General features: G+C 46.2%; 9 protein-coding genes across 9 annotated transcripts; 6 read left to right on the forward strand and 3 right to left on the reverse strand.

Annotated features, from left to right (window-relative positions):
- Window positions 1–716: 716 nt before the first annotated feature.
- On the forward strand, window positions 717–4,848 carry lcmt1 (leucine carboxyl methyltransferase 1). The gene is made up of 12 exons (XM_076169710.1): window positions 717–850; window positions 956–1,098; window positions 1,435–1,526; window positions 1,618–1,739; window positions 1,836–1,912; window positions 2,236–2,297; window positions 2,405–2,507; window positions 2,664–2,784; window positions 2,922–3,023; window positions 3,169–3,260; window positions 4,022–4,119; window positions 4,219–4,848. Exons 2-12 carry the CDS (start codon window positions 1,013–1,015, stop codon window positions 4,239–4,241), a joined length of 978 nt encoding a protein of 325 aa, XP_076025825.1. The 5' UTR covers window positions 717–850; window positions 956–1,012; the 3' UTR covers window positions 4,242–4,848.
- Window positions 4,849–5,985: 1,137 nt separating this feature from the next.
- LOC143015634 (aquaporin-8-like) lies at window positions 5,986–9,651 on the forward strand. The gene is made up of 5 exons (XM_076169684.1): window positions 5,986–8,012; window positions 8,121–8,247; window positions 8,329–8,543; window positions 8,988–9,122; window positions 9,201–9,651. The coding sequence occupies exons 1-5, from the start codon at window positions 7,753–7,755 to the stop codon at window positions 9,244–9,246; spliced, it is 783 nt and encodes a 260-aa protein (XP_076025799.1). The 5' UTR covers window positions 5,986–7,752; the 3' UTR covers window positions 9,247–9,651.
- LOC143015633 (hemoglobin subunit alpha-like) lies at window positions 9,459–10,376 on the reverse strand. Its single transcript, XM_076169683.1, has 3 exons — window positions 10,219–10,376; window positions 9,784–9,991; window positions 9,459–9,658 (listed from the first exon to the last, which is right to left on the reverse strand). Exons 1-3 carry the CDS (start codon window positions 10,311–10,313, stop codon window positions 9,530–9,532), a joined length of 432 nt encoding a protein of 143 aa, XP_076025798.1. The 5' UTR covers window positions 10,314–10,376; the 3' UTR covers window positions 9,459–9,529.
- A 1,778-nt stretch (window positions 10,377–12,154) lies between these two features.
- On the forward strand, window positions 12,155–12,967 carry LOC143015644 (hemoglobin subunit beta-2-like). The gene is made up of 3 exons (XM_076169692.1): window positions 12,155–12,313; window positions 12,387–12,609; window positions 12,714–12,967. Exons 1-3 carry the CDS (start codon window positions 12,222–12,224, stop codon window positions 12,840–12,842), a joined length of 444 nt encoding a protein of 147 aa, XP_076025807.1. The 5' UTR covers window positions 12,155–12,221; the 3' UTR covers window positions 12,843–12,967.
- Window positions 12,968–14,075: 1,108 nt separating this feature from the next.
- On the forward strand, window positions 14,076–14,855 carry LOC143015608 (hemoglobin subunit beta-2-like). The gene is made up of 3 exons (XM_076169654.1): window positions 14,076–14,234; window positions 14,308–14,530; window positions 14,632–14,855. Exons 1-3 carry the CDS (start codon window positions 14,143–14,145, stop codon window positions 14,758–14,760), a joined length of 444 nt encoding a protein of 147 aa, XP_076025769.1. The 5' UTR covers window positions 14,076–14,142; the 3' UTR covers window positions 14,761–14,855.
- Window positions 14,856–16,668: 1,813 nt separating this feature from the next.
- Window positions 16,669–17,386, forward strand: LOC143015609 (hemoglobin subunit beta-like). The gene is made up of 3 exons (XM_076169655.1): window positions 16,669–16,786; window positions 16,869–17,091; window positions 17,185–17,386. Exons 1-3 carry the CDS (start codon window positions 16,695–16,697, stop codon window positions 17,311–17,313), a joined length of 444 nt encoding a protein of 147 aa, XP_076025770.1. The 5' UTR covers window positions 16,669–16,694; the 3' UTR covers window positions 17,314–17,386.
- A 1,871-nt stretch (window positions 17,387–19,257) lies between these two features.
- Window positions 19,258–20,353, forward strand: LOC143015604 (hemoglobin subunit alpha-1-like). The gene is made up of 3 exons (XM_076169649.1): window positions 19,258–19,420; window positions 19,793–20,000; window positions 20,116–20,353. Exons 1-3 carry the CDS (start codon window positions 19,326–19,328, stop codon window positions 20,245–20,247), a joined length of 435 nt encoding a protein of 144 aa, XP_076025764.1. The 5' UTR covers window positions 19,258–19,325; the 3' UTR covers window positions 20,248–20,353.
- A 706-nt stretch (window positions 20,354–21,059) lies between these two features.
- Window positions 21,060–25,167, reverse strand: LOC143015564 (serine/threonine-protein kinase pim-2-like). The gene is made up of 8 exons (XM_076169583.1): window positions 25,035–25,167; window positions 22,922–23,251; window positions 22,744–22,838; window positions 22,619–22,666; window positions 22,300–22,521; window positions 22,039–22,216; window positions 21,741–21,917; window positions 21,060–21,657 (listed from the first exon to the last, which is right to left on the reverse strand). Exons 2-8 carry the CDS (start codon window positions 23,181–23,183, stop codon window positions 21,566–21,568), a joined length of 1,074 nt encoding a protein of 357 aa, XP_076025698.1. The 5' UTR covers window positions 23,184–23,251; window positions 25,035–25,167; the 3' UTR covers window positions 21,060–21,565.
- Window positions 24,739–25,238, reverse strand: hbae4 (hemoglobin alpha embryonic-4). Its single transcript, XM_076169616.1, has 2 exons — window positions 25,035–25,238; window positions 24,739–24,867 (listed from the first exon to the last, which is right to left on the reverse strand). Exons 1-2 carry the CDS (start codon window positions 25,236–25,238, stop codon window positions 24,739–24,741), a joined length of 333 nt encoding a protein of 110 aa, XP_076025731.1.
- Between the last annotated feature and the right edge of the window lie 518 nt (window positions 25,239–25,756).

A 25,756-nucleotide genomic window follows, 5' to 3' on the forward strand; every position in this document is an offset into this window, starting at 1 on the left:
AATTGGAAGCTTTAGTTCCACCTCTGGCTTCCTCTGACATTTTCCATAGATCAGCCTACGTAGAGAGTCAAGGGGCAGCAGATGGATAAGCCTGAGAGCTGGAGCATGGATGCAGGGGCCTGACAGTCTGAGTGACACCGAGCTGAACAAATCAACTTGATCTGATGTGACCAATATTACATTGTGCATGTGTAGATGTGTGAGTGGACATTTTTGGAAGAATTGTTATTCATGTCCAAGAAATCTATTTGTTCTCTGAGGGAACAAGATCACATATTGATCCTCCACTGTAACATGGAGGATAGCATCATAACGTTGTCATGGTTATGTGCTTTACTGTTTACACTGTTAATTTCTGTTTAAACTGCTGTTTCATCATACACAATGTATATTTAAATAACGGTCATTGCCCTCTTTTAGGTGTGCCTTTCTATGTTGTTATGTCTTTTTATTCTTTTTTATATATATTCTTATCACTTCTCTATTGTTCTTTATTTTGAAATATCTTTGATGCCCTTCCTTCGCCACCATAGCCCAGAGAAACGACATTTCTTATACACCATGTGGCGCTTTGCAACTGTTTAAAAATAACACCAAAGACTAAAATTGTCCAAATTGTATGCGTATGTCGCTTTTTAAACATTTGGAAGCGCTACAGTTTATAATCGTAAATTCTGTAGAAGTGATACTTTTATTCTGAAAATATGCACCGGAAGCATTTTTTTTATCTTCCAGATTTCCAAACATGGAGTGCATATAGCCTCTTGTAAATCGCCATCAGTAAAACCTTCATTAGTCTCACCAGGAATTGCACTTCACATGTAACGTGTATTGGGTCTGTAGTGTGCAGGTACGTGAACGCCGCACCTCAGTTATTCTCTGTATTCTGGGTCAATCAGCCACCTGTCAAGTGTAGCTGTGTTAGCTTGTAGCAGCTTGTGCCTGTGTGAAGCAGCTGGACTGGAGCGTTCACCGCCTTCATGTTCTACTAAGTTCCCCCTCTGACTCCCTGATGGCGGCCCGGCAGCCCTTCACAGACTCGGACACCGCAGACGAAGCAGTGAGGGCGACGTGTGACGATGCGACGACATGCAAACGGTAAATGCGACAGAGTGAAACCATCCGTAACAAAGTCAAATCACTCCTAATGCAAACTGAGATCATTTGCTGTTGTGTTCGTGTCGCAGAAGGAGGAAGATCATGTGATTGAATTCTGTTATAACCAAGATCACAAGTGTAATGTGCCTTTAGAGCTGCGTTTAGCTGTTTCTACCACTAGAGGGCAGAAAGACACCAAAACAACTCATTACAATACAGTGGCGTGCCGGCCTGCAGTGGTTGCACTCTGGAATGATATATGTAAATGTAAACAAACCAGTGTTTCCTGAATAGAGTGCATTAACACCTTGTCTTTCATATGTAATGTGTTTGTAGGTTTGCCTCCAGTAAAGGCTACTGGAAGGATCCTTATATCCAGTACTTTGTGAGATCTGTGGGGGAGAGGAAGGCTCCTGAGATCAACAGAGGCAAGGCATTCATTTTCAACATGGATAATTGTTTCTTCTTTTTTGCCACCATACGTCTCATATGACGGTCCTCTTGTGTCTCCTCTGATAGGTTATTATGCCCGAGTCCGAGGGGTGAACATCCTCCTTGATGCTTTTATTAGGAAAACTGAATGTAACTGTCAAGTAATCAACCTGGGTGCTGGACTGGACACAACCTTCTGGAGGCTAAAGGTTTGCAGCTCGCCTTAGCTGGATGAATCTGTTACACACTTCTGTCTCGTCCTCACGGAAATTCAGAAGACACAGATTCATTTGTGTGTTTTACAGGATGAAGACCTCCTGCCTAAGAAGTTCTTTGAAGTTGACTTCCCAACAGTTGTGGCCAGGAAAATACACAACATAAAGTAAGGACGCCGTGCTGATTTTATTGTTTTATTTATACTGAAACATCCACACGTCATACTGGTTCTGAAGGCTTTCCACTGACAGGTCCAGTGTTTCACATCTTTAGCAGTTGCTTAGTATTGTAATGTGTTGTAGTGGCCGCTAGAGGGCGACATAGAACGACGAACCACTGAGCAGTGACAATTGTACACTACTGTGTTTGCTTTATAATGCTCTTGTATCCGAGTTGGGCTCATGTGTGTAGTGTTGTGTAGCTCTAGACTTTAAAGATTTATGAGTGCTCTAATCATGAATTGTAATAGTTTTTCCTGTGTTTGTGTAGGACCAAACCTCCTCTGTCCAAACCCCTCATAGAGACACACTCTACAGACTCCTTACTTCTGGGTAATGAGCAAACAATACATACCAGATCATTCATTCAGATGTTTATCCACAAACACTCTTCATTCCTGCTTCTCTGTCTGTGTGTGTGTGTGTGTGTATGCGTTCAGATGGCCACAGCCTGGACTCAGACCGTTACTGCATCATCGGGGCAGATCTCCGCGACATCTCGAGCATGGATGAGAAACTGAAGAAGTTCAGTCTCAACCCAGAGTACGAAGTTCCACTCTGCTCATTCTTACACATCAAGCCCATTGAACGTTCCTCTGCTTCGTTTGTGTGATGCTGATGATTTGTTGTGGTTGTCAGATGTATATTCTCCCTTTGTTCCTCCATGGTTTGATGGTTGTGTTGTTTTCCTTTCTCCAGATTACCCACACTGCTCCTGTCTGAGTGTGTGCTGGTCTACATGACGCCCTCACAGTCCTCCAATATTATTCACTGGGCAGCAGAAACCTTTCACACCGCCATGTTCGTCAACTATGAGCAGGTAAACGTCCCGAAAAACAGCAGAAGCAAACATCTAACCCCTCATCATCATCATCATCATCATCATCTCAATCTACCTACAAATTAAGGCCTCAGCCCCGACCTGGCTCCGGTCTGATGAGTGTTCTCTGTGCACAGGTGAACATGGGCGATCGCTTCGGTCAGGTGATGATCGAGAACCTGCAGCGCCGCCAGTGCCCCATGTCAGGAGTGGAGGCCTGCCAGTCTCTGGACTCTCAGGTAACATCCAGCAGAAACAATCCATGTTCTGTTTATGACAAGCAAAGCAAAGTCGGTCCTGAAGCTCTGTGGCCTCCAGGCGTGACATAGTTCAGTGTGTGACATAATTCAGTGTGTGACATTGTTCAGTGTGTGACGTTTTCAGAAGGAGCGGTTTCTGAAGACAGGCTGGGAGCACGCTGACGCTCTGGACATGATGACCATCTACGGGATCCTTCCTCAGGATGACATGGCGAGGTAATGCCTCTCAGCTGGCAGAGTGTGTGTGCAGTCTAGAGGAAGGCTCAATGAGGATCGATTGTGATCTTCAAAACGTTTCCAGTCTTATTTTGTTTTGCACTCTCAGCATTTACACATCAGGGACAAAGTATCTAATCTAAAATGTATTTAATAAAAGAAGCAGTAGATAAAGTTCATGGAGGTTTCATCAGCAGGAGAGGCGGAGAGTGATCAGGTGAGTGTGAAGTGTGAGCACAGAGCCCACAGGGTCAGTTTGGGTAATAACTCCCAGTTATGTGCTCTTATCTCTGCTCTGGATCCAGCTGCTCTACTGTGTGTAATCATTGAATGTTTGGTTTCATCAGCAGACGAGCTTTGATCCTTACTGCTTTCACCTTTTATTACTCATGTTGCACATTCTGCTAAAGGCATCATAAACTCTATTCTTTGGGTTTGAAGTGTGGGCCAGTAATCGACTCTCACTGACTTTGACCACAGACCAATAGGAGTTCAGTAACTCCAATCAAACAAACGCTACAAGTGGTGAACATCCAGGAAACATCATGGGATTAGAAATTCTAGTTTCCAGGCATTGAAATGTTCTGGAAATGATCAAACCTTTATTGTCGTCTCAGTGAGTGAAGCCACAACCTGAGAGAGGAACACACTCAGAACCTCAGATGGTCTCATGTGCTCAAAGTGTTGGAGTGTATTTGAAGCCTTGCTGACTGTTGCAAACTCTGGAAGCTGAGACGCTGAGATGCTTGGTCTCTTTTCAGAGTGGAGAGGCTGGAGTTCCTGGATGAGAGGGAGCTGCTGCAGCAGCTGCTCCAGCATTACAGCATCTGCTGGGCCACCAAGGACAAGCTGAAGCTGGGTAATGGCTCTGTCCTGTTTCAACCTCTCCATCCATCTGTACATTCTGATGCCTGATGAGCAGTGTGGTTTAAACGAGTCGCCGTGTTCGTCCCCTCAGGTCTGGCACAGTTGGCCTTTTGAGCGGCTGCACTTTGTCGTTCGTTCGCTCGCCTTGGGCCAGTGCCAGGACGGACAGGTTGAAGGAGACGTGGGTGAAGAGGAAGTCCCTCCAGCTACGTCAAGTATTCACCTGGAAGTAGTGAATGTGTCAAAGCCGCGGTCAGAGTGGCGTGATGAGTTTCCTTTGCGTCCCCTTGGGTGCTCGCAGTGAAGCACGGTGAAGACGAGGGGTGAAGCCTCTGCACTGAGTCAGATCCTGCACCCAGACATGGAGAGGCTTCTTTTAAGGGTTCACATGTTCGATTATCCTCCCTGCCTGGCTTTGGTATGCCATTTTACTTTGATGTATTTATCACTTATGCTTCCCTGATGACTTTTATTTCAATTGGGGACGATATGAACCTGTGCATGTGAGTGTTAACAGACATGCATGCACACACACACACACACACACACACACACACACACACACACACACACACACACACACACACACACACACACACACACACACCTGCTCCCTCATGAAAGGTTTTTTATTCTTGTTCCTGGAGTTTGTTAAAGGTGAAAGTGTTTCTAAAGATGCTGACCCGGTACAGATTAATTAAAAATAAAAATTTGAGTAAAAAGCTGTTGTCCTGTTTTAGTTCAGTTTATTTCAGATTATAGTCTCCAGATGAGATCTGTTAAATAATGAAGCTCAGGTGCGTCCAATCACTAATCACTGATGTTCCTCACCTTGTTTGGCTGATCGCAGCTTTAACTCGATAGATAGATAGATAGATAGATAGATAGATAGATAAAGGTCTTTTAGCTTTTTAACCTACAAAATATTGCACCCTCACTCCTTTATGTGGAGCTAATCTCATAGCCTCTTGTGCTCCTGTGTGTTTTAGCTTCACTCTGAATGTAATGAACGCCTGATAAGCTGCATGCCTCCTTCAGCAGGAGAGCCTAGTCCTAACCCAAGACCTGAACCCTGCTGGCTCCACCGTCTTCATCACCATGCTGGCAGGGAGATAAAGGGAAGCTTCTGAGAAAAGGGCCGTGCCACCCACCCATCCATGTGTGTGTGTGTGTGTGTGTGTGTGTGTGTGTGTGTGTGTGTGTGTGTGTGTGTGTGTGTGTGTGTGTGTGTGTGTGTGTGTGTGTGTGTGTGTGTCTGTCTGTATGTGTTATCAGCTCTTATACACAAACTCTCCTTACAACACTCAGCATTTACAGCTTTTCTCTCTCTACTCTATTCAAACCACAAACCACAGACTGCATTATGAACTCTTTCATCAATGATCTGCAGCTTTTGAGGAAACTAAAGTCTAAAAGTCCAGACAAGAAGCTCAACCACAGTGTTGTGCTTGTTGGCCGTTGATCCTTTAACAGCTCTCCCTCCTCATGAGAGCGTGCAAGTGACCTTGTGTAATACTGTGTAATAGTTATGTCATGTTTATTTGTATTAAAATAGAGAGACTCACTTTAGGTCATAAAAAGGGAAACAAACCCACTCTTGTCTTTTAAAGCGTTTTATTAATATTCATGTATTTCCAAGCACATGGCAGCGTTCTTCCTCCTGGTAAAGAGTCGTCGCTCTGTCAGTGCTAATGAAGACATCCAGAGTGATGAAGAAGAGTCTGAGGCATTAAAACAAATAACTCACCAACCACTCTGAGCTACGTGCCAACATCCACACTGACACATGACTTTATAACCTGCTCACATTAATGAGATGCGATGGCAATGCGCTTGCTTGTGGTCGTCAGAGCAGATGAGGCTCACCTGTGCAGCCTGGCTCTCCTGTACTTAAGGCGGCCGGTGGCTCAGTCTCTGTTTGTCACCCTGCAGCACCCTGTTGTGTTGGTTGTGGTCATTTGTTTGTTTTATGTTTGTGGAAGTTTCCTCTTTTGTTACAAGGAGCCAACTTGTAAGAGTTTGGTCAGAGTCTGATGTGTCACCGTATATAAGGTGACACTGTATGTAAGGTGTCTAAGAGTTAGGACAGCCTTTGTGTTGGGGGAGCATTTATGATGAAAATGTTGCCTTAAGAGTCCTGATTTGTCAAATGATCCAAGAAATACAACTTACTTCCCAGTCATAATAATCCTACACAGCTTGATTATTATGTATCCTCATGTTGGAGCCTCATGTTCGGTCCTTCCTCACACAGATGCACCGTCCTCCCCTGGGATGCTTTGATCAGCGTCACAGCGGCTGTGTGCTGCCTGACGTGGATGCCGTTGATCTCCATGATGGAGTCTCCGGGTCTCAGGTCTGAGAGTTCACATAAGTGGCAGCCATATTGAATCAGTGAGCAGCAGAGTGACGTGCAGCGCTGATCTGGTTGAAGACCAAGCAGGCTGTGTGAGACTTGATTAAAGACCGGGATGCTCCAGTATTTTGGAGGTGAAACAGAGGGAGCGATGTCATCAAAGTGTTTGGATGATATCACCTTGTTAGTTTGATGACATCACTCTGTTCTCTAAGCAGTGGCACATCTCTGCTGAAGATGAAGCAAGACAAAGTGCCACTACAATTAGTATCACAAGTCACACATACAGTATCTTCCTTGGCAGAGGTATCAACAAACATTCTACAAATACAATGTGAAGCTCATAGTTTGCAGGTGTGAAGTACAAAGTTAGCAGTTGTGTCTTTGTTTGGATCGGCCACCTTTGAGGTTTCTGTATTCCATGTTTCATTAAAGCTGCAGTGAGGATCCGTATCTGTTCCTCCTCATGTGGACCTCTTGTGTGTGTGTGTGAAGGGTGGAAAGGTTTCTGTGGAGTCTAACAGTGGAATTAAAAGTCTTTTTGTTCCCAATATTTGGTTCAAAGTCCTCCAATGGAAAGCTATGATGTTTTATGACTCTAAAAGCAGATCAAGATCAGGTCACTATAATCCACAATAAAGACAGATTACTATCATAAACTCCTGTCCTTGAGTTGATACTTAATGTTCACCTCAAAAGCCACAGTGAGTCAAATAAAGGAATAAAGCCATGATGATGATGATGATGATGATGATGGGCCTGAATGTGCACGAGTGAAGATCACACAAAGAAATTGCATTAAAGTTGTTGTCCTGAACCTCAAGCACATGCATGTTTGTGGTTCTGTTGCCATAGAGGTGAGTAGTAAGTGTGTATCAAAGATATGATGATGATGAAATGATGATGATGAAATGATGCTGACCTTTCACCTCCTGAGCGGCTCGTTTTAAAGCTTATCATCAGCCTCAGCCTTAAGTAGAGGTCACCCTGAGGACACTGGCCTGCCTTTCATGGCTCTGTGTTGTGACGAGGGCAACGGGTGCAAATAAAACCATATTCAGAAAAGCTTTGGGGCGGGGAATGTAGAAGATGAACCTCAAATGATCCTTTGATTTGAGTTTTATGATGTGTGACGTCCAAGCTGCGGCAGGAATATAAGTCATGACAACGCCTGCTGAGTCCTCGACTTGGTCCCTGCTGAGCCCTCTACTCGGTCCCTGCTCCGCTCGCGCAAGAAAAGACTCTGAGAGCAACTAGAGACCAGCAGCAATGGGAGTTGAGAAAATGGAACTGGAGGACACGGACACGACTCTGATGGAGAAGGGCAACAAGCCGCCTGTGCCTCAACCTCCCAACAAGTTTGAGAGGCTCTACCAGCCCTGCCTGGCAGAGATCGTGGGGACCATGTTCTTTGTCTTCGTGGGCTGCGTGTCGGTCATTGAGAACGTGCCGGCGGCGGGCAGGCTGCAGCCGGCCCTGGTGCACGGCCTGGCGGTGGCGGTCTTGGTGGCGGTCATGGATAACATCAGGTAAAGTAGAGTAGAGGTGTGCAGCTCTGTGTGATCTCTGTAACTCTTTCTGTTTGCCACTAGATGACACTCTTGGTCTTTACATGGTCTTCCTCTCTGCTCTTCCAGTGGCTCCCACTTTAACCCTCCCTTCACCATTGCCATCTACCTCTGTGGGGGCATGGAGCTGATGATGGTGGGACCCTACCTGGTGTGCCAGCTGATTGGAGGAGTGCTGGGAGCTGGAATGTCAAAGGTCAGTGACATATCAAGCCAGACGGGCAGTGAACCCGTGGTGCAGAGTGTTAAAGGACGTTTATACCTGGACCTTTCTTAGATCATGACACCTCCAGGCCGCTATTTCAACGCCACAGGGGCGGCCTTTGACATCCTGAAGTCAGACAGCCAGCTGGGCGGAGCCATCTTTGGAGAGGTGGCCATGACCTGCCTGATCACCATGGTGGTGCTGCTGGTGGCAGTGAACGGCAAGACCAAGACCCCGCTTGCTCCTTTCCTAGTGGGTTCCACCGTCATCATCAACGTGCTGGCAGGGTGAGATAAAGGGAAGCTTCTGAGAAAAGGGCTGTGCCACCCATATACAGTGTGTGTGTGACTGTATATTAGAGTGTTATCGGCTCATAGAGGTGCTGCTCTATTACACAAACACTTTAGGGCTTTATGTCAATCTGCAGTATTCAAACCACAGAGTTGTAATGTTTGATCTGAGGAAACAAACTAAAGGTTCACATATATTTTGATGTTTGGGAGAATTACTCTTTAAAGTGGGAAATCCAAACATAAACTAAGGTCAAATACACTTCCTCACCTCCACACAGAAACATGTTTAGTCTCAATATTCCCGGTGTTCTCTTCATGAAATAGGTCATGATCATTAAAAACTAATAATTAACAAGCAAGGACTTTATTGAGCAACATTGTCATTTCCTACAGGGACAATAATGATAATGATCCTAATCATCCTGTTCTTGCTTGCAGAGGTGACATTTCAGGCACGTGTCTGAACCCGGCCAGGGCTTTTGGTCCGGCTCTGATGACCAACTACTGGACCTACCACTGGGTCTACTGGGTGGGACCCATCGGAGGAGGGCTGGTGGCTGCAGCTCTGCTCAGGTACAAACTAAAGGACGCATAACAACAACAAATATAACCAACAAACACACTGACTGATGCTTTGTTTGCTCTCTGCAGGCTCATTCTGGGGGATCAGAAGCTGCGGGTGGTTATGAAGTCATAACACACTCTGTTGTACATAATATGAAGCGGATATCAGCTGTTCTTGTTGTTGTTGCTTTCTTATTTACTGTGATCAGTGAAGTTTTCAGTGTGAAATAAAGAAAAATACCAAAATAAAAAGGTTTCTTCATTTCCCCCATAAGGAAACAAGTGCACACATGGAGATGAGAGGTGTGTAAGTGATCAATCATTCACAGATTGGCACACAACAACTTTAAGGGTTCATGCAATTTTATTATTTGACTTTCCACCATAAATCACTTGGTGCATGGCAGCCTGCACGTTTAGCGGTACTTCTCGGCGAGAGCCAGGGCCAGGTTGGTCAGGAACTTGTCGAAGGAGATGTGGACCTTAGGGGTGAACTCCTTGGGGAACATCATGGCAATGACGACAAGGAGGCAGTGGGCAAAGAGCTGAGGACGCAAGGGAAAATAGGTTAATGGAGCAAAAGAGAGCAAAGCCATTGTAAAATTTGTGTGGAAATGATGTGTGTGTGTGTGTGTGTGAGAGAGAGAGAGAGAGAGAGGCCCTGTCTCACCTTGAAGTTGACTGGGTCCACTCTCAGCTGGAAGGCATGCACCTCGCTGAGCTCAAGCAGTCCGCCGGTCAGATCGTCCATCAGGAAGATGGCTTTCTCCACTCCTCCCATCACCGTCCTGCCGTGCTTGTTCACTGGCTCAGAGTAGGGGGCCACCGATTCCCAGTGGGAAAAGTAGGTCTTGCTCTGTGGGTAGGCGACCACCAACCTGCTCAGAGAGGAGACGAGAGTGTGAGGGAGTGTGAGGCGGTCACACCACCATAGAGGTTGTGAATTCCAGCCTCGTCTGCAGCTTAAGGAACTTCATCGCAATCAAACCAAACCAAAGTTAGAATGTAAACTGGTAACTACATTGCATTGAGTAAAGATGTTTGTGTTTTGGCTGCTTCATCATTTAGATGAATTCAGTATAAAGGCTGTTTGCGTGGCGCTCACCTGGTCAGAGCCTCGGCCCCGATGGCATCCTTAGACTTGGAGATGATTTTCCACAGCCCAAGGATGTTCTTCTTGTCCTTCGGTGACAGACTCATGATGGCTTCTTTGATGTTCTAGATGAACTGGGTGCTTTCGTTGGTTGTCTGGTTAAATAGTTTGGGTTGTGAAGCCCCGCCCACGCACCCCGATGCCAAGACGCGACCGCTGACATAGATCATCAGCATCTTCTCCTGCTGATAGACGCTGCGCTGGCTCCCTGCCAAACATGGCAATAATCAGCTGGCAGCACGGTGGGCGTGTGTGTGGACAAAATGTGTCTATTCATGCAGCGTGTGCTCTAATAAGCCTGACCTGGATCGGCCCTGTGGTCTGTCGCTGCAGATATCAGGACCTGAGAAGCTGCTGAGGGAGGTTTCTGTGATGAAGAGTTACTGTCCACATATGGGACTAAAAAACACAAGCATCACAAACCACCCATAGGAGCTGAATGGACTGAAGTGGAGAGATGACGTTCTTATTCTTATTCTTTTATGACGTGTTGTCTTAAAAGCCGTCATGAATTATCATTATCTATTTTTTTGCAGTGTAACAGAACACGGTCAAGCATTATTAGTAATGTTATTAGTATGCGTAGTGTTGTTGTTGTTGGGGGTTTTAGTAATAAACGTTGCATTTGTCTGCATAAGAAGTTTCATTTGAACTTTGGGATTGTTTCAGATCTGATTGAACTTCAGGGTGGTTACTGTTTCCTTCCTCCTCCTTGTTTCAGGATGTGATGATGAGGCAGCTGCAGCCTGAGAGTCGTCAGGGGTCTCATTCTTTAATTTGGCTTTTTTCAGAGGGGAGGGGCTCCAACATAAGTGTTTTGCTATAAAGGGAAAAAACAACTCACACCCTTTTTATCACCTCGGCCCTTCATCAAAACACGCCTGCATGTGGGTGCTGGGTGCTGGGTGGTGCTGGGCGCTGGGTGGGGGGGTGCGGTGCTGCCTCTGATAGCGCAGTGTGGCTTCACAGATAACACACATGGCATGACACACTGACTGGCACACACAGCCCAGATCCAAGTTTGTCTTTCAAAAGTTGTTGTAGGTCTCACATATAAACAGTGATGATGTCACTCTTCAAATATGAACATGATCTGTTTTTACAGCAAGCAATGTTTAATAAGGACCTTATCCATGTAGGAATGTGGCCTTCAATCCCTAAATTGACCCCAAGGACCATACAATACTAAAAAGTTGATCAAATGTTTTCTTCTGAAATTTATAGGGGTTGTTTGATACGATGCTCTCCATGATTAGAAGAAATTTGTAGAAGAACATTTTTTCCCATTTTTTAAACTCAAAAATAGGGTAAATTGTATGTAAACAAGGCCTTTTGGCCCTAAATTCCAACCTAAATGTAAAAATGTGTGGTGTTGCGTTGGACTGGAGTCAGACTAAAGGTGTGACACAAAAATAATTGAAAATTTCCACTTTATGGTTTAGATAACAGTCAAACAATTTGGGGTCAATTTGACCCCAGAGGGTCCTTGGGGCCCTTCCAGGACCCCGAACCTAAAGATCAATTCCACAGGATGATTGAGACAATGATGATGATGATGATGATGAAACAATGTGGCAATATTTGGAGTTTGATATAGTAATTAAATCAAATCTCCAAGTGAGACTGTTGGGGTTCATAGTGCTGTGGTTACTTTGCATTCTACCAGTTTGAGGTTTGGACTCATCTATCTATTTATCTATCTGCAGCCTCATTGAAGCTCTGACACAGCTCAGCTCCATATCTTTGGTTGAGATACTCTGAGCCAAAGGAGGAGGAAGAACCTCCATCCACAGAATTCTGGAGAAACTCCATCTTATCTGAGACTTTCCATCTCCAGCCTATCTCTGCACGTCTTCCACGTAGTGTTTGGCTATTTAAGGGGGCGAGAGGAGACGAGCGGCATTCGTGTCTGTCTCCCTCCAGCGTCTGAAACCTAACAAAACGAAACAGCCATCATGGTCGAGTGGACTGACTCAGAGCGCGCCATCATCACCGGCATCTTCGAAAGTCTGGACTACAAGGTCATCGGGCAGAAGGCTATGAGCAGGTATGGAGCCTTCAGAGGACACATGTCCACCTCCCGTCACGGCTCCTTGTCTCACCTCTTTCTCTCCCCGCAGGTGCTTGATCGTTTACCCCTGGACTCAGCGTTACTTCGGCGCCTTTGGCAACCTGTACAATGCTGAGACCATCATGGCCAACCCGCTAATCGCACAGCACGGCTTCACAGTGCTGCACGGTCTGGACCGCGCCTTGAAGAACATGGACGACATCAAGAGCACCTACGCCGACCTGAGCAAACTGCACTCCGAGAAGCTGCACGTGGACCCCGACAACTTCACGGTAAAGCTGCACCTTTACTTCAAATCAGGCTAAGCGTCCATTTGTTGCCACGCTGCTCATCAGCATCATCATCATCACCATCACCATGTTTCCTTCTCCCCTAGTTGTTTTCTCAATGCCTCACCGTCGTTATCGCCGCTGACATTGGCAAAGGCTTCACCCCGGACATGCAGGCAGCCTGGCAGAAGTTCCTCGCCGTGGTCGTGTCCGCTCTGCGCCGCCAGTACCACTGAGGTCTTCAGCCCTCCTCACCGGACGTGACCGCGCAAACATCTTATGACATCCAAGCATGGCTGAAAACCTTCAGACATCTCATGACGTGTTTGTTTCCACAATAAAGAAAAGTTTCTCACACACAGATCCCTTGTTGTCATTGGTTTCCTGATCCCGCACAGCGCCACAAGGAGGCCAAAGGCAAACATGCAGCCTCAAATCAAAAGTCACCCTGATAATCATATAAGACGTTATTTCATAAAGAATAAGTGAGCTGAACACTCACAATACATAACAGCTTGTTTTGAAATCCCCTGTGTGATGTTGAGTCTAAAGCCTCCATGATGGACACATGAAGCCTCACAGCTGTGAGAGGGACAGTGATCAGAAAGAGACCTCATGAGTCCGGCTGTCACTCAATCAATCTGGGTCATGTTAGTACAAAACGACTTCGGTCCTTAAACGCACCATGCCAGTATCTTCTGAAATGCCCAGATAAGGAGCATGAAGTTATCAGGAGGAGCAGAGAAGCTCCACCACACCTCACAATGACGCAATAAGATGTGGATTCATCAATTAGTCTGTCAACCAAACTTAACTTAACTTCAAGTGTAGTGACACTCATTACATTACATTACATTACAGTCATTTAGCAGACGCTTTTATCCAAAGCGACTTCTAATAAGTGCGTTCAACATAGGTAGGCAAAAGAACTTCAGGTCACAAGAGATCGTAAGTGCATTTCCTTCCAAAACCAACAGCTAAGAGCAAAACTAGAGCTAGAGTAGGAGTGCAATAAGTTAGGTACCTAGACAAATGAGACATAAAAGACAACAAAAGACAAAAGACTCCAACAGTCAGCGCAGCAGGGGGGAGTGTTTACGGGACTCAGCCTGATGTTTCATTATTATTCAACCGTTACATTAAAAATTCAACCAGTGAATCAAATGAATAATCCATAAGTATCTTCACAGATCTTCTTCAGTGAGCAAAAGGGCGTTTTACAGTTTGAGGGTTTGTAGCAACGTCACCATAAATAGGCATAACAAAGTGCCTATAAGGGACTATATAGGGGAAACATTTAAAACGGGAAAAACGAGAACAATTCAATGAATGAGCTTTTTTTAATTGTTAAGTCTTATTAAACATGTTGATAAAGCGATACTGAGATGTTTGACTTGGAGCGATGCCATCCTATCTCCAGCCTGTCACAGCGCGTCTCCCCCCCGGAGGAGGGGCGGGCTTTGGTACATTTAAGGGGCAGCGGGCAGCATCCAAGTCGATTTCATTCCTGAGTCTGAAACCTAACAAACAGCCATCATGGTCGAGTGGACTGACTCAGAGCGAGCCATCATCACCAACATCTTCGAAAGGCTGGACTACAAGGAAATCGGGCAGAAGGCTCTGAGCAGGTATGGAGCCTTCAGAGGACACATGTCCACCTCCCGTCACGGCTCCTTGTCTCACCTCTTTCTCTCCCCGCAGGTGCTTGATCGTTTACCCCTGGACTCAGCGTTACTTCGGCGCCTTTGGCAACCTGTACAATGCTGAGACCATCATGGCCAACCCGCTAATCGCAGAGCAGGGCTTCACAGTGGTGCACGGTCTGGACCTCGCCTTGAAGAACATGGACGACATCAAGAGGGCCTACACCGAGCTGAGCAAACTGCACTCCGACAAGCTGCACGTGGACCCCGACAACTTCAGGGTAAAGCTGCACCTTTGCTTCAAAACCAGTCTAAGCGTCCATTGCCATGAGCGTTATCATCATCATCATCATCATTTTCTCTTCATCCTTCATCTTCATAGTTGTTTTGTGATTGCCTCACCATCGTCATCGCCGCCAAAGTTGGCAAAGGCTTCACCCCGGAGATCCAGTGCGCCTGGCAGAAGTTCCTGGCCGTGGTTGTGGCGGCTCTGTGCCGCCAGTACCACTGAGGTCTTCAGCCCCCCTCGCCAGACGTCCGAAGAAGAGTTAACATCTCATGACATGTGTTTGTCTTGGCAATAAAGAAAAGTTAATTGCACACAGATCCCTTGTTGTGGTTGGTTTCCTCTATAGTTCGCGTATTTACGCACAGCACCAGAAGGAACGTAAAGGCAAACAGCCTCAAATTGCCTAATATGAATACGGCTCAACCGAACCCACATGCATTCAACACGTCATTTCATAAAGAATTAGTGGAAAAACTTACAATAAACAACACCTTGTTTTGACTGATGAAGCATGATCAGAAAGACACTGAGTGAGTCCGGCTGTCACTCGATCAATCGGGGTCATGTTAGGACAGAATGACTTCGGTCCTTAAACGCACCATGCCAGTATCTTCTAAAATGCCCAGATAAGGAGCATGAAGTTATCAGGAGGAGCAGAGAAGCTCCACCACACCTCACAATGACGCAATAAGATGTGGATTCATCAATTAGTCTGTCAACCAAACTTAACTTAACTTCAATTGTAGTGACACTCCAACGGTCACAGCAGGGGAGTCATCTCATTATAAACGCACTGCTGGCACACATTCAACCAGTGAATCAAACTAAATCACAAAGTGCCCATAGGAGTGAGGGGAAAACATTTAAAACGATGCAAACCCATAAGTTACTGAGCAAATCACCAAAACGTTCAGATGAATCCTAAACTCTGCTCTTGTCAATGAAAAAAGCTGAACTGAAAAGTTTTCCATCAAGCGAGAGTCCAGTTCTTCTAGTTCTTATTAGACTACACGTACATGTGATGTCCAGTAGATGGCGCTGCGGTGCCACGCTGACTTGCTATGTTGACCGCGCCCATTCTACTTGTAGTCCCGCCCATATTACGGCTACGACCCTTATGTGGACAGCTGCAAGTTTCATCCGCGTAGTAAACCGTGTGAAAGTGGAAGAGGGCGCGGTTACTCCCTACTCCCACCAGGTGGCGCCACATGAACGTGTGTTCTACTTCTGGAATTGTTGGTGGCTGCTTGTTCCGCTGCTCTCTGTGTTTAAGGCCGAAGATTGTTGAAGTTTTTCTGGGTTGGGTCATCAGAATGAGCGGATACACTCCAGCTGAATGTACTGAACATCAAGACACCATCTGTCTGTCTGTCTGTCTGTCTGTCTGTCTGTCTGTCTGTCTGTCTGCCTGTCTGTCTGTCTGTCTGTCTGTCTGTCTAAACCCCCCCTCTAGTCAGTTGTAAAGTCCGCAAATTCAATTTCAAACTCTTGAGATTCTGTTGCTGATTTACAATAAATACAGAAAATAAAGTTAAAGCTTATTGTTGAGAGCTATTAACTTGAGTTTGGGCTATGAACTGAATGATTTGTAGTGGATTCTAAAATTGTACTGGATTCCAACAGCACTGAAGTTGAGCTTATACTTAAATAACAACAACGATGATAATAATGATAATGATGATAATAATAATAATAATAATAATAATCAGAAGAAGAAGAAGAATGATAATGGTAATAATGATAAAAGTTTGTTTTAAAAAGTATTGATTTATTTTGTGCTGGCAAAAAGTGTCTGGAATCAATAACACATGAAATATCTGACTTACAACATTAACTGTTGCACTAAAGACTGTTTAGGTCCAGTGTTCATAGTTCTGCAGCAGTAATATAGATCTAGATGATCAGTCTGTCATGTTTCAGCCCTGGTTTCTATTTTTAGACCTGGTTCCTGATAAGTTTGGGCGTATTTCTATTTTGAGGACAAACACCCACTTTGACGCTGCAGATTAAGATTCTTGGAAATCTAATCTTCCATCTGCAGCCAATCAGGGCCGTTTAACCTCCGGGGGCGGAGAGAAGTCGAGACATAAAAGAAGCTCCGACCTGTCGATGTTCAGATTCTCTCCAGAACCTGATCCAAGCCAAAGACAGCAACCATGGTTGAGTGGACCGATGATGAGCGCTCTCTGATCCAGCAGGTCTTTGACATCATTGACTACAATGAGATCGGTCCCAAGGCTCTGTGCAGGTAACAGCCGGCTCAGTCACATGCATGGATCCCAGACTTCTCATGCTCTTCTCTCACCCCTTGACCTTTGTCCTCCCTGCAGGTGCTTGATCGTTTACCCCTGGACTCAGCGTTATTTCGGCGGATTTGGCAACCTGTATAACGCCGAGGCCATCATGGCCAACCCGATGGTGGGAGCTCACGGCATCACGGTGCTGCACGGTCTGGATCGCGCCTTGAAAAACATGGATGACATCAAGGGCACTTACGCCGAGCTGAGTGTCCTGCACTCTGAGAAGCTGCACGTGGACCCCGATAACTTCAGGGTAAAGCTGCATCTTCACTTCAAAACCTGTCTAAGTGTCCATTGCCATGAGCGTTATCATCATCATCAACATTTTTTTCTCTTTATCCCGTAGTTGTTTTCTGATTGCCTCACTATCGTCATCGCCTCCAAGATGGGCAAAGACTTCACCGCAGACATGCAGGCAGCCTGGCAGAAGTTCCTGGCCGTGGTCGTGTCCGCTCTGGGCCGCCAGTACCACTGAGACCGTCCTGGGGGCTCGAGGGGGGAATGTACTTCAGATGTGGAATTGATTTCTCCTCAATAAAGTGACAAATTTGCACTCAAACTTTTGTTGTACTGTGGGTTCATGGTTTTGACTTGAGAGCGATAACGCATAGAAATGAAGTTACACACACACAGTTCCTCCTTCTATAGAAGATTACGACACATTACCACGTTGATAAACCTCCAAAAAGGTCTTGTCTTCATCAACGTGGCTGCTTGTCGTGGTTCAATGATGGCAATGATCTCAGACCAAAAACAATGAATGGAAAGGAGTAAAGAGCATGACCGCCTCCACCACATGGCAGAATGATGATGTCATTACAATATGACTTCATTCACTCATGTTCATTATTTGTGTTATAATGTCCGTGGAGGTGAGAACTCTCCTATAAGGATCGATCATGTCTGAACAAAAAGCAGTGCTATTTCAGGATCTCTTCTTCATTCCCATGCTGACACATCTCTTTGGCCTCATCACTACTTGTTGACACCTTGTTTTGAAACAGTGAAGTGATGAGCTGTGATCAATGGTGTCAACTTGCTGATATGATGCTGATGTCAAAGCCTCCTCAGAGTCTCTGAACAGCTGTTCTCTGTACATGACAGACACATCTTTCGCTGAGGCTGAAAACCCATCTCTTCAGGAAACACTACCCGGATCCTCCCTCTTAGGACATCACCTACTCTGTCCTAGCTCTTCTGATGCTCTTGTTTTCTAATCTTTCATTTCTAATTTGTCCTTTTTTCTCATTCATCATAGCACCTAACTTATTGCACTTCTACTCTAGCTCTAGTTTTGCTCTTAGCTGTTGGTTTTGGAAGGAAATGCGCTTACGATTTCTTGTGACCTGAAGTTCTTTTATCTACCTTTGTTGAACACACTTATTGTAAGTCGCTTTGGATAAAAGCGTCTGCTACATGACCGTAATGTAATGTAATGTGATCATACAGCTGCTCTGTATTATGTAGCAGCAATGAACGTTTAGCAGATCTGATCAGCTTGAACATTTGTGACATACGCTTCTCTCCAGCTGCATCGTATGAGTCCGTCCTCTCCTCTCCAGCTGTGAGAGGGGTTTGTAGATATGATATCATGTTATCTACACACACACACACGCACACAGACATGCACACACACACCTCGAACATGTGAGATGACTTTAGGCCAGCATGATACAAACAGCCTCACCGTGACTCTGCTATAATCTGGATCTGCTGAATGATCTGTCGAGGAAATATTTACATTTTCAGAAGCTACATGATAATAATATGTTATTCTTTTATTGATGGCAATATCAGATTTGCTCCTTTTATTGTGTGCATTTAAAAGTGTTGGTTGTCTTACAGATCTGAGTGAAGCTGTCGGTCACACAAATGCATTTTCTCAAGCGGAAATTACAATAAAATTCCATCAATCAAACAAAACATATTGTTTATGATGTTGTTTATGTTTCTGGAAACGAAGATCATAGTTTTCTATTTACTATGGCCACACAGATTGTTTCTAAATGACGTCATATTTAATCCAGACATCAACACAGGAATGATGAAACTAAATAAATAAATCAAACTAAATAATTACTTGAGTTGAAGGTGTGTGTGTGTGTGTGTGTGTAATCACCACCATTGTCATCCTCAATGTAATTATCATGAGTAATATTAACAATCATTTATGTACTTAGCAGCTGATAAACACACAGCCTATATTTAGCAGTGAATTCCACCCAAACATCTCAGTGTGTTCACATTTAGGTCAGAGGCCTAAAAACGCACACTGCTTCCATATTTAGCAGCGCGATAAGAGCGAGACCACACCCGCGATTCAGACAAGCCACTGATCGATGCCTCTGATTAACTCCAGCTGCAGCCAATGGAGAGCGCACAGAGGCGGAGCTGCGACCATAAAAGAGTCCGGGGACGCTACAGTGCTCCAGCTCCCTCCACAGCTTCCCTCTGAATCACTCAGCAAACACTCCCCAGCAGCCCAACATGAGTCTGTCCATCAAAGAGAAGGCCGTCGTCAGGGAATTCTTCCAGAAGTTGTCCGGCAGGAAGGAGGAGATCGGCGCCGAGGCTCTCTCCAGGTGAGGCACTTCCGCTCAGCTCTCGGCCGTTGGTCCACTCAGAGGATGAAGCCGCTGATGTCACAACCTTCTTCAGCTTCATTTACTTTGATTATATTTGACCATATAGATTTCAACAAACAATTGAAAATAGAAACAGTACAAGTTGTCGTTCATGTATTCTTTCACTTCTTCACTCAAGTGCGGCTCATCCCAAAGCAGTTTGACTTGATCCGAGTTTAATGCGCTGCTGACTGTAAAAGTGGCGCGTTACGGTGCAGTTCGTGTTAAATAGGATGACGTTCGCACCGCTGGCTTTGTTGAGTTTTATTTTCCTATTGTTGTGTGGTTTTGGAGCAAGACTTCATCACTTCTCTGCTTCTGTCTCCTAAGGATGGTGGCGGTGTATCCGCAGACCAAGTCCTACTTCGCCCACTGGAAGGACGTGAGCTCCACCTCTCTGGCCGTCAGGAAGCACGGAGTCACCATTATGGGGGGCGTGTTCGACGCCGTAACTAAGCTGGACGACATGGTCGGTGGCCTCCTCACCCTCAGCGAGCTGCACGCCTTCATGCTCAGGATCGATCCTGTTAACTTCAAGGTTAAAAAAAAACAACGAATGCATCTTCAGCGACTGTAAAGTCAAACTTACGGCTGATTGTGTCCAGATGCTGTAATCCTCAGTCTCACTCTTCGCCTCATCTCTCCCATTCCAGATCCTGATCCACTGCATGCTGGTGGTGATGTCTATGCTCTGCACCCCGGAGGAGTTCACCCCTAAGGTCCATCTTGCCGTTGACAAGTTCCTGGCCCTGGTGGCCCTGGCTCTGTCCGAGAAGTACCGCTAATGGCCCGCAGCAGAGCAGCAGCAGCAGAGCAGCAGCAGCAGAGGTCTATTGTGGGGACTCGGGAAGTGGTCTGAATATCTGCGCAATAAAAACAAACAAATAAAAAGTTCAGTGTGTTTGTGTTTTTCTTGTTGTTGTGAGGATTGAGTGAATGTCCTGCATGGGTTTGAAACATTTAACAAAATAAGTCAAAATGTGTGTCCACTAAGACAAAATGTCATTAACCACACGAGGTGAAAAAACGACATCGTGCGGTCATTCATTGTATGGCAGGCGCCCGAGTGCCACTTCAGCACCATGGACAGCATCAAGTCGCCGTTTCAGCATTATGGACAACTCCACGGTGCCGCTTCAGGACCACGGACAGCTCATACGGGCGGTTTCAGCACCATGGACAGATCAACGGTGCCCCTTCAGGACCACGGACAGCTTCACGACAACTTTAGCTCGTTTACATGAGCCGCCGAGTTTGATTCAGCACCGCGGACAGCTCTGCGTCTGTCACACTGACACAGCGGCCAATGTGGCTCCTGACCTGAATGCATCAATATACACGACGTTTACTCCGAATTATCACGGAAAACACAGATCAACATTAAGGGAAAGGACCCCAGAAACCCCGGGATTAAATGTAATCTCATCGTTAAACTCATACTGCCACCTACTGGCCCGTCAAGGAGGAAGAATCATTCAACAGCTTGAACACGATGAGAGATTGACCCAATCATATTTATGTATCATGTATGATAGACTGGTCCTTTATTTAGACTTGTTAAATTCTAAGCTGATGAACTTGGAAAAGGTAAACTTCACGTAGTAAAATGCAAAATACATCTCATAATCTCAACCTTCAGTTTAAAATCTAAGAACTTGTGGAACAGTCAAGGTGAATCTGCACTGAATACAGGACATGAATCCAAGACGACACACACCTGGACGATATTATGAAATCCAATACAACAAGGCTGCATGGAACACTTCCTTGTTGATGTTTTGAACACTGTGACAAACAGATGATTCACCTCTGGCCATGGTCAGAAGGTAAGAGAAGGAGGTATCAAAATATCAGGCATATACATTTAAAAACAATCAAAGTTTTATTGAATTGGATTCAGTGTGTCTGATGAGTGTGAGGAAGGGAAACGCCCCTTTGGTCCACTGAGTCCTAACATCCATGAGGTAGGCAAGGAGACAGCACCATGTGGAGCTGGGGGGGTGTGTCCATGTGGCAGCAGCCGGATCCTCAGAGCTGCATGGAGCTGCAGCAGGAGGCGTGGACACTGGGTGACGAGCGTGACTGAGAGTCTCGCTAACGAGATCATTGAAACCAGCGGTGGCTCCGCAGGTCTTCAAGCTTCGGACGACCGCTTGAGATCTTGGTCAGACAAGACAGCAAAAACTGACGGCAATCTTAACAGAAAGATGGAGATGTGATATTAATGCACAACCTCTGGGTATGTAAACGTTTGTCTTGACTTGTGTGCTTGACTTACCTCGAGACAGCTCTTTTCTGATGTTGGGTTTCTTGAGGATGGTCTCCAAGTCGCTGCTGAAGAGGGTATCTTCATGTAGCATGGAGTAGAGCAGCACTCCAAGCTGCCAGACTGTTAGAGCGTCGCCCTCATAGCTGCCATGCATGAAAAACTCTGGTGGGGTGTAAAGTTGAGTTCCTAGAGAGAGAGAGAGAGAGAGAGAGAGAGAAAGAGAGAATGAATGTAGAGGACAGGGGCAGACAGACAGACAGACAGACAGACAGTGTGGACAGACAGTGTGGACAGGCGTGTGACCCACCAGGCAGCTCTGTGTACGATCCCGGCTCCAGTTTAGTTCCACAGCCGAAGTCGATGACTCTTATTCGGGGGCCATCAGATTCTGTTTGAACCAAGATGTTCTCCGGCTTGATGTCTCGGTGCAGGACTCCTTTAGAGTGGAGCTCAATGAACACATCCACTATCTGTCTCATTATAACCTGGGAGAGACAAAGAGACATTCAGTGCATTGGGAGTATTGGGGCAAACAGGCACACACACAGGCACAAACACACACACTTACTTTCGCCTGGGCCTCCGCCAGGTAGAGCCCATCAGCCACGATGTACTGGAACAGGTCTATGCAGGGCACCGGGTGCTCCATGACCAGGATGAGCTCCTGGTCCAGCTCAAAGCAGTCGATCAGAGTGACGGCGGCCGAGCTTCCTATGGTTGAACATCCGGCTCCGGCCATGGAGAGCAGCAGCAGCTCCTGAGGAATGCTGCACTCCTGCCCGTTCACCACCTGCACAGGGACACACACACACACACACTTCCAGCTATCATTTCAGTGTTAGAAAGGATGACTGAATACATCTGAAGGTGTTGGGACAAATACTCACCATGGGGGCTCGATTGATCTTCTTTTGTGGAATATGTTTGATGGCCACCTGTAAGACACAAACATGTTAAGGTTTAAGTATAGATTGTGAATTGTGTTTGATTGTGTGTTTGTGCTCACTTATACCTGCAATTGGTCGTGTTTACGAAAGCCAGCATAGACCGCACCGAAGCCTCCCTGACCCAGGAGCTCCTCCTCCACATATCGGGCCTGGAAGACAGCTGAGGACAGAGACAGACACTTAGATTAGAGTCTGACCGGCTCAACCAAATCCTGAACCCTTAAAGTAACTGCAGGGCCGTACCTGTCATGTCAGTGTGTGCGGGGGAGGAGGGCGGGGCTGCAGCTTTGTTGGGGGTATCGCTGGATGGGCTCAGATTACTCACCAGTCTCTTCTTCACTCTCTCCTGCACCACCTCACAGCTGGCCTCCCGCTTGCTGCCACTCTCCTCTGACCTGCTGTGGTGCTGGGAGGATCTCACAGATGCTGGAGATGCTGGAGATGCTGGAGGCCTCTTGGCTGTGGGTCTGTCTGGGCTCTCCTCTGAGCTGAGCATCCTCCCCATTCTGCTGGTGGCATCTTCCACCACAGAGCTGCAGGTACCAGACGATCCTGCTGGAGCGCTGAGGTAAGCTGCAAGAGAAAATGTGAAACCCTGAAGATGTTTGAAGACCTGCTCACATCATGTAGACCTTCGGTTTGTGTCCTGCTCAGTCCTGCTGCTTTGGACTGTGCAGGTTTATCTGAGACTCTATCCACCCGTGTTCACGTGAACGACTCCAGTGTGCTTCATCCGTCTATGTGTGTGTATGTGTGTATGTGTGTCAAGATGGAGCAGGCGTGGATCAAAGTGAGCGGGATCTGATGACTACTCACCGGGACGCCCTCTAGCGGCGACGGGAGGTACATGACGGGACGCCGGCAGAGACTTGCTCCCCATGACGGCAAGAGGTGAGCAGTGTGTAATGTTTGAGCGTTGCGGCTAGTTGCTATGGTTACATGTCAACAACAAGCACGCGTCGGTGCGTCACGTTACAGAAAGTGAACGTAAAACGAGCTCATGTTAATGCAGCGCGCGTCTCAGCTCAGGATCGAGAGTTTCAGAGATAAATGCAGATAAACGCATCTTTCTCTTCTGTCACACACTTTAACGAGACTTTAACGCCCGGGGCGTAAACCTGAGCTAAAGTTAGCGGGACCGTGTTGCTCCTCACCGGGACGCCCCCTGGAGGCCGCAGCAGTTACACTCCGGAGCGCAGTGAGCAGTGTGTTCCCCATGAGCCTGCAGAGCGGAGCAGCTCCATGTTCCCCTGAGCGCAGACACACACACACACACACACCGGCCGGCCGCTGCGGCTATAAGTCAACAACATACACTGAATTACGTCAGAGCATTGCGCCACAGCGTGACGTCATGTATGACTTTAATCAAACTGAAATGAAAAATGAGCCAGCCAGATATTTAATAATCAACCGGGGTGTTGCAGCCGCTGTTAGTTTGATATAAGGCATCTTTAATGACATCATCAACATCTACATGAACCTGTAGGACAGAATAAAGCCAAACGCATACCCCAACCAACCACATGGTCGCGCTGTTGCCTCGTATATCAGGACTACACAAACTCTCTCACAGTGGATCTGAATCACACATGAACTTTGTAACCCACATCACCACTTTGATTTCCTGTCTCCCAGGCAACCATTAGCTCCGCAGTACCATTAGACTCTGCAGTAGAGTTTTGAAGTCATCATGCAGAGATTTGACGCTTGGTTGTCTGAGCTTCTCTATCAATCACACTGGGAGGTATGAGTGCACACACACGGGATCTTACAATGATGAGGTGGATTAAGCATTTTTGCATTGACAGCCTCTGTGTTGTTAACAAATATCTAGTTAATGTATTTGTTAAATAATATTAACAAATACTTAAAACACACAGCAGAAAGGGAAACAGAGGAGAGAAACAAAGGAGAGAAACAACTCGACCTCCAGATACAAACACACTCCTACAAACTGAAGAGTTAGAAATAGCCATTAATACACAACTTATACTAATAACTTAATGCAGGTTTGGTCCCTGGGGTCATGGGGTCATGGGGTCACGTGCTCTCTTGTCTCATCTGTACTTCTCAGACAGCACAGCAGAGAAAGCTGACAGGTATTTGTCCACAGCTGCGTGAGCGCGCGGCGTGAAGTCTTCACCCATGAAACAGGCCAGTGTGACGAGCATACAGTGAGAGAAGAGCTGCAGGGAGGGGGTGGGCTTATTGATTAGTGATCAGGAACTGATGACAGGCATTTGTGGCGTTTGTTTATGTAGTTCATTCAATGTGTGCTGAGCTTTAACAGCTTCTGCTACAATAACAGACATCAGAGTGAAGGACTGTAGACAAAGACTCCTAAGACACACACCTTGAAGTTGACGGGGTCTATGCGGAGCTTGTAGGCGTGCAGCGTCTGCAGGGGCCCCAGGGTGACGGTCAGCTGGCTGATGTCTTTGGCCCCCTCTGCTATGGCCAGGACAATCTTCTTCCCGTGGGACAGCAGGTGGGGGGAGCGTGGACTGATGTCTAGGTGGGCGAAGTACGTCTTTGATCCTGGGATCGTCACAAACATCCTGGAAGCAGCAAACAGAGGGGGAACGTCTCAGACTCTTTCACTGCTCTGTTCATGCATCGCAGCAAATGAAACCTTCATCTATCATTTAAGACACTATGATATTCTGTCTCATAAATCCCCCCCACTTATTATTTGTTAGCATGTTCTACATGTCTCTAACACGTTCATCCCCTTCTGAACCAACATGTCTATTAAAGAATGACCTCATATTAAAGGGGCCGATGTACTTCAGGTTTATTTCAGCATCATCGTTCTCATATTAAGCCACATTTCAACAAGTAGAGGAGTTTAAAAGTTTCAGTGGCAAAGGAAGTAACAGATAAAGGGACGACATACCTATAAAGTGCTTCAGCTCCGATAGTTTCAGCCGCGTAAGTCAGTCTGTCCCATAATTCTGCCAGTAACTTCTTCTCCCTGTCATTGAGCATCGCAGCTTATTGCATTGAACCTTTCAGATGAGTTGCAGCAGGGATGTCAGAGGTTGAGGTCACTTTCAGACAGAGATCAGAGGAGGA

The sequence above is a fragment of the Genypterus blacodes genome, unplaced genomic scaffold, assembly GCF_046128005.1.
Source record: "Genypterus blacodes isolate CSIRO-AG114 ecotype Tasmania unplaced genomic scaffold, CSIRO-AGI_Gbla_v1 ptg000209l_1, whole genome shotgun sequence".
Classification (NCBI taxonomy): domain Eukaryota; kingdom Metazoa; phylum Chordata; class Actinopteri; order Ophidiiformes; family Ophidiidae; genus Genypterus; species Genypterus blacodes.

Coding starts and splice junctions, on each gene's coding strand:
- LOC143015564 (XM_076169583.1), bottom strand. CDS start 23,183: ATGGGGAGGATGCTCAGCTCAGAGGAGAGCCCAGACAGACCCACAGCC. Junction 22,667..22,743: donor GTAAACACGACCAATTGCAG/GTATAAGTGAGC, acceptor TGTGTCTTACAG/GTGGCCATCAAACATATTCC. Junction 21,918..22,038: donor ATCGTACACAGAGCTGCCTG/GTGGGTCACACG, acceptor CTCTCTCTCTAG/GAACTCAACTTTACACCCCA.
- LOC143015604 (XM_076169649.1), top strand. CDS start 19,326: ATGAGTCTGTCCATCAAAGAGAAGGCCGTCGTCAGGGAATTCTTCCAG. Junction 19,421..19,792: donor GGCGCCGAGGCTCTCTCCAG/GTGAGGCACTTC, acceptor CTGTCTCCTAAG/GATGGTGGCGGTGTATCCGC. Junction 20,001..20,115: donor TCGATCCTGTTAACTTCAAG/GTTAAAAAAAAA, acceptor CTCCCATTCCAG/ATCCTGATCCACTGCATGCT.
- LOC143015644 (XM_076169692.1), top strand. CDS start 12,222: ATGGTCGAGTGGACTGACTCAGAGCGCGCCATCATCACCGGCATCTTC. Junction 12,314..12,386: donor GGGCAGAAGGCTATGAGCAG/GTATGGAGCCTT, acceptor CTCTCCCCGCAG/GTGCTTGATCGTTTACCCCT. Junction 12,610..12,713: donor TGGACCCCGACAACTTCACG/GTAAAGCTGCAC, acceptor CTTCTCCCCTAG/TTGTTTTCTCAATGCCTCAC.
- LOC143015634 (XM_076169684.1), top strand. CDS start 7,753: ATGGGAGTTGAGAAAATGGAACTGGAGGACACGGACACGACTCTGATG. Junction 8,013..8,120: donor GCGGTCATGGATAACATCAG/GTAAAGTAGAGT, acceptor CTGCTCTTCCAG/TGGCTCCCACTTTAACCCTC. Junction 8,248..8,328: donor TGGGAGCTGGAATGTCAAAG/GTCAGTGACATA, acceptor GACCTTTCTTAG/ATCATGACACCTCCAGGCCG.
- hbae4 (XM_076169616.1), bottom strand. CDS start 25,238: ATGTTTGTGACGATCCCAGGATCAAAGACGTACTTCGCCCACCTAGAC. Junction 24,868..25,034: donor TAGACCCCGTCAACTTCAAG/GTGTGTGTCTTA, acceptor CCCTCCCTGCAG/CTCTTCTCTCACTGTATGCT.
- lcmt1 (XM_076169710.1), top strand. CDS start 1,013: ATGGCGGCCCGGCAGCCCTTCACAGACTCGGACACCGCAGACGAAGCA. Junction 2,298..2,404: donor TACAGACTCCTTACTTCTGG/GTAATGAGCAAA, acceptor GTATGCGTTCAG/ATGGCCACAGCCTGGACTCA. Junction 2,785..2,921: donor TGTTCGTCAACTATGAGCAG/GTAAACGTCCCG, acceptor CTCTGTGCACAG/GTGAACATGGGCGATCGCTT.
- LOC143015633 (XM_076169683.1), bottom strand. CDS start 10,313: ATGAGTCTGTCACCGAAGGACAAGAAGAACATCCTTGGGCTGTGGAAA. Junction 9,992..10,218: donor GGGGCCGAGGCTCTGACCAG/GTGAGCGCCACG, acceptor CTCTCTGAGCAG/GTTGGTGGTCGCCTACCCAC. Junction 9,659..9,783: donor TGGACCCAGTCAACTTCAAG/GTGAGACAGGGC, acceptor TTGCGTCCTCAG/CTCTTTGCCCACTGCCTCCT.
- LOC143015609 (XM_076169655.1), top strand. CDS start 16,695: ATGGTTGAGTGGACCGATGATGAGCGCTCTCTGATCCAGCAGGTCTTT. Junction 16,787..16,868: donor GGTCCCAAGGCTCTGTGCAG/GTAACAGCCGGC, acceptor TCCTCCCTGCAG/GTGCTTGATCGTTTACCCCT. Junction 17,092..17,184: donor TGGACCCCGATAACTTCAGG/GTAAAGCTGCAT, acceptor TTTATCCCGTAG/TTGTTTTCTGATTGCCTCAC.
- LOC143015608 (XM_076169654.1), top strand. CDS start 14,143: ATGGTCGAGTGGACTGACTCAGAGCGAGCCATCATCACCAACATCTTC. Junction 14,235..14,307: donor GGGCAGAAGGCTCTGAGCAG/GTATGGAGCCTT, acceptor CTCTCCCCGCAG/GTGCTTGATCGTTTACCCCT. Junction 14,531..14,631: donor TGGACCCCGACAACTTCAGG/GTAAAGCTGCAC, acceptor TCATCTTCATAG/TTGTTTTGTGATTGCCTCAC.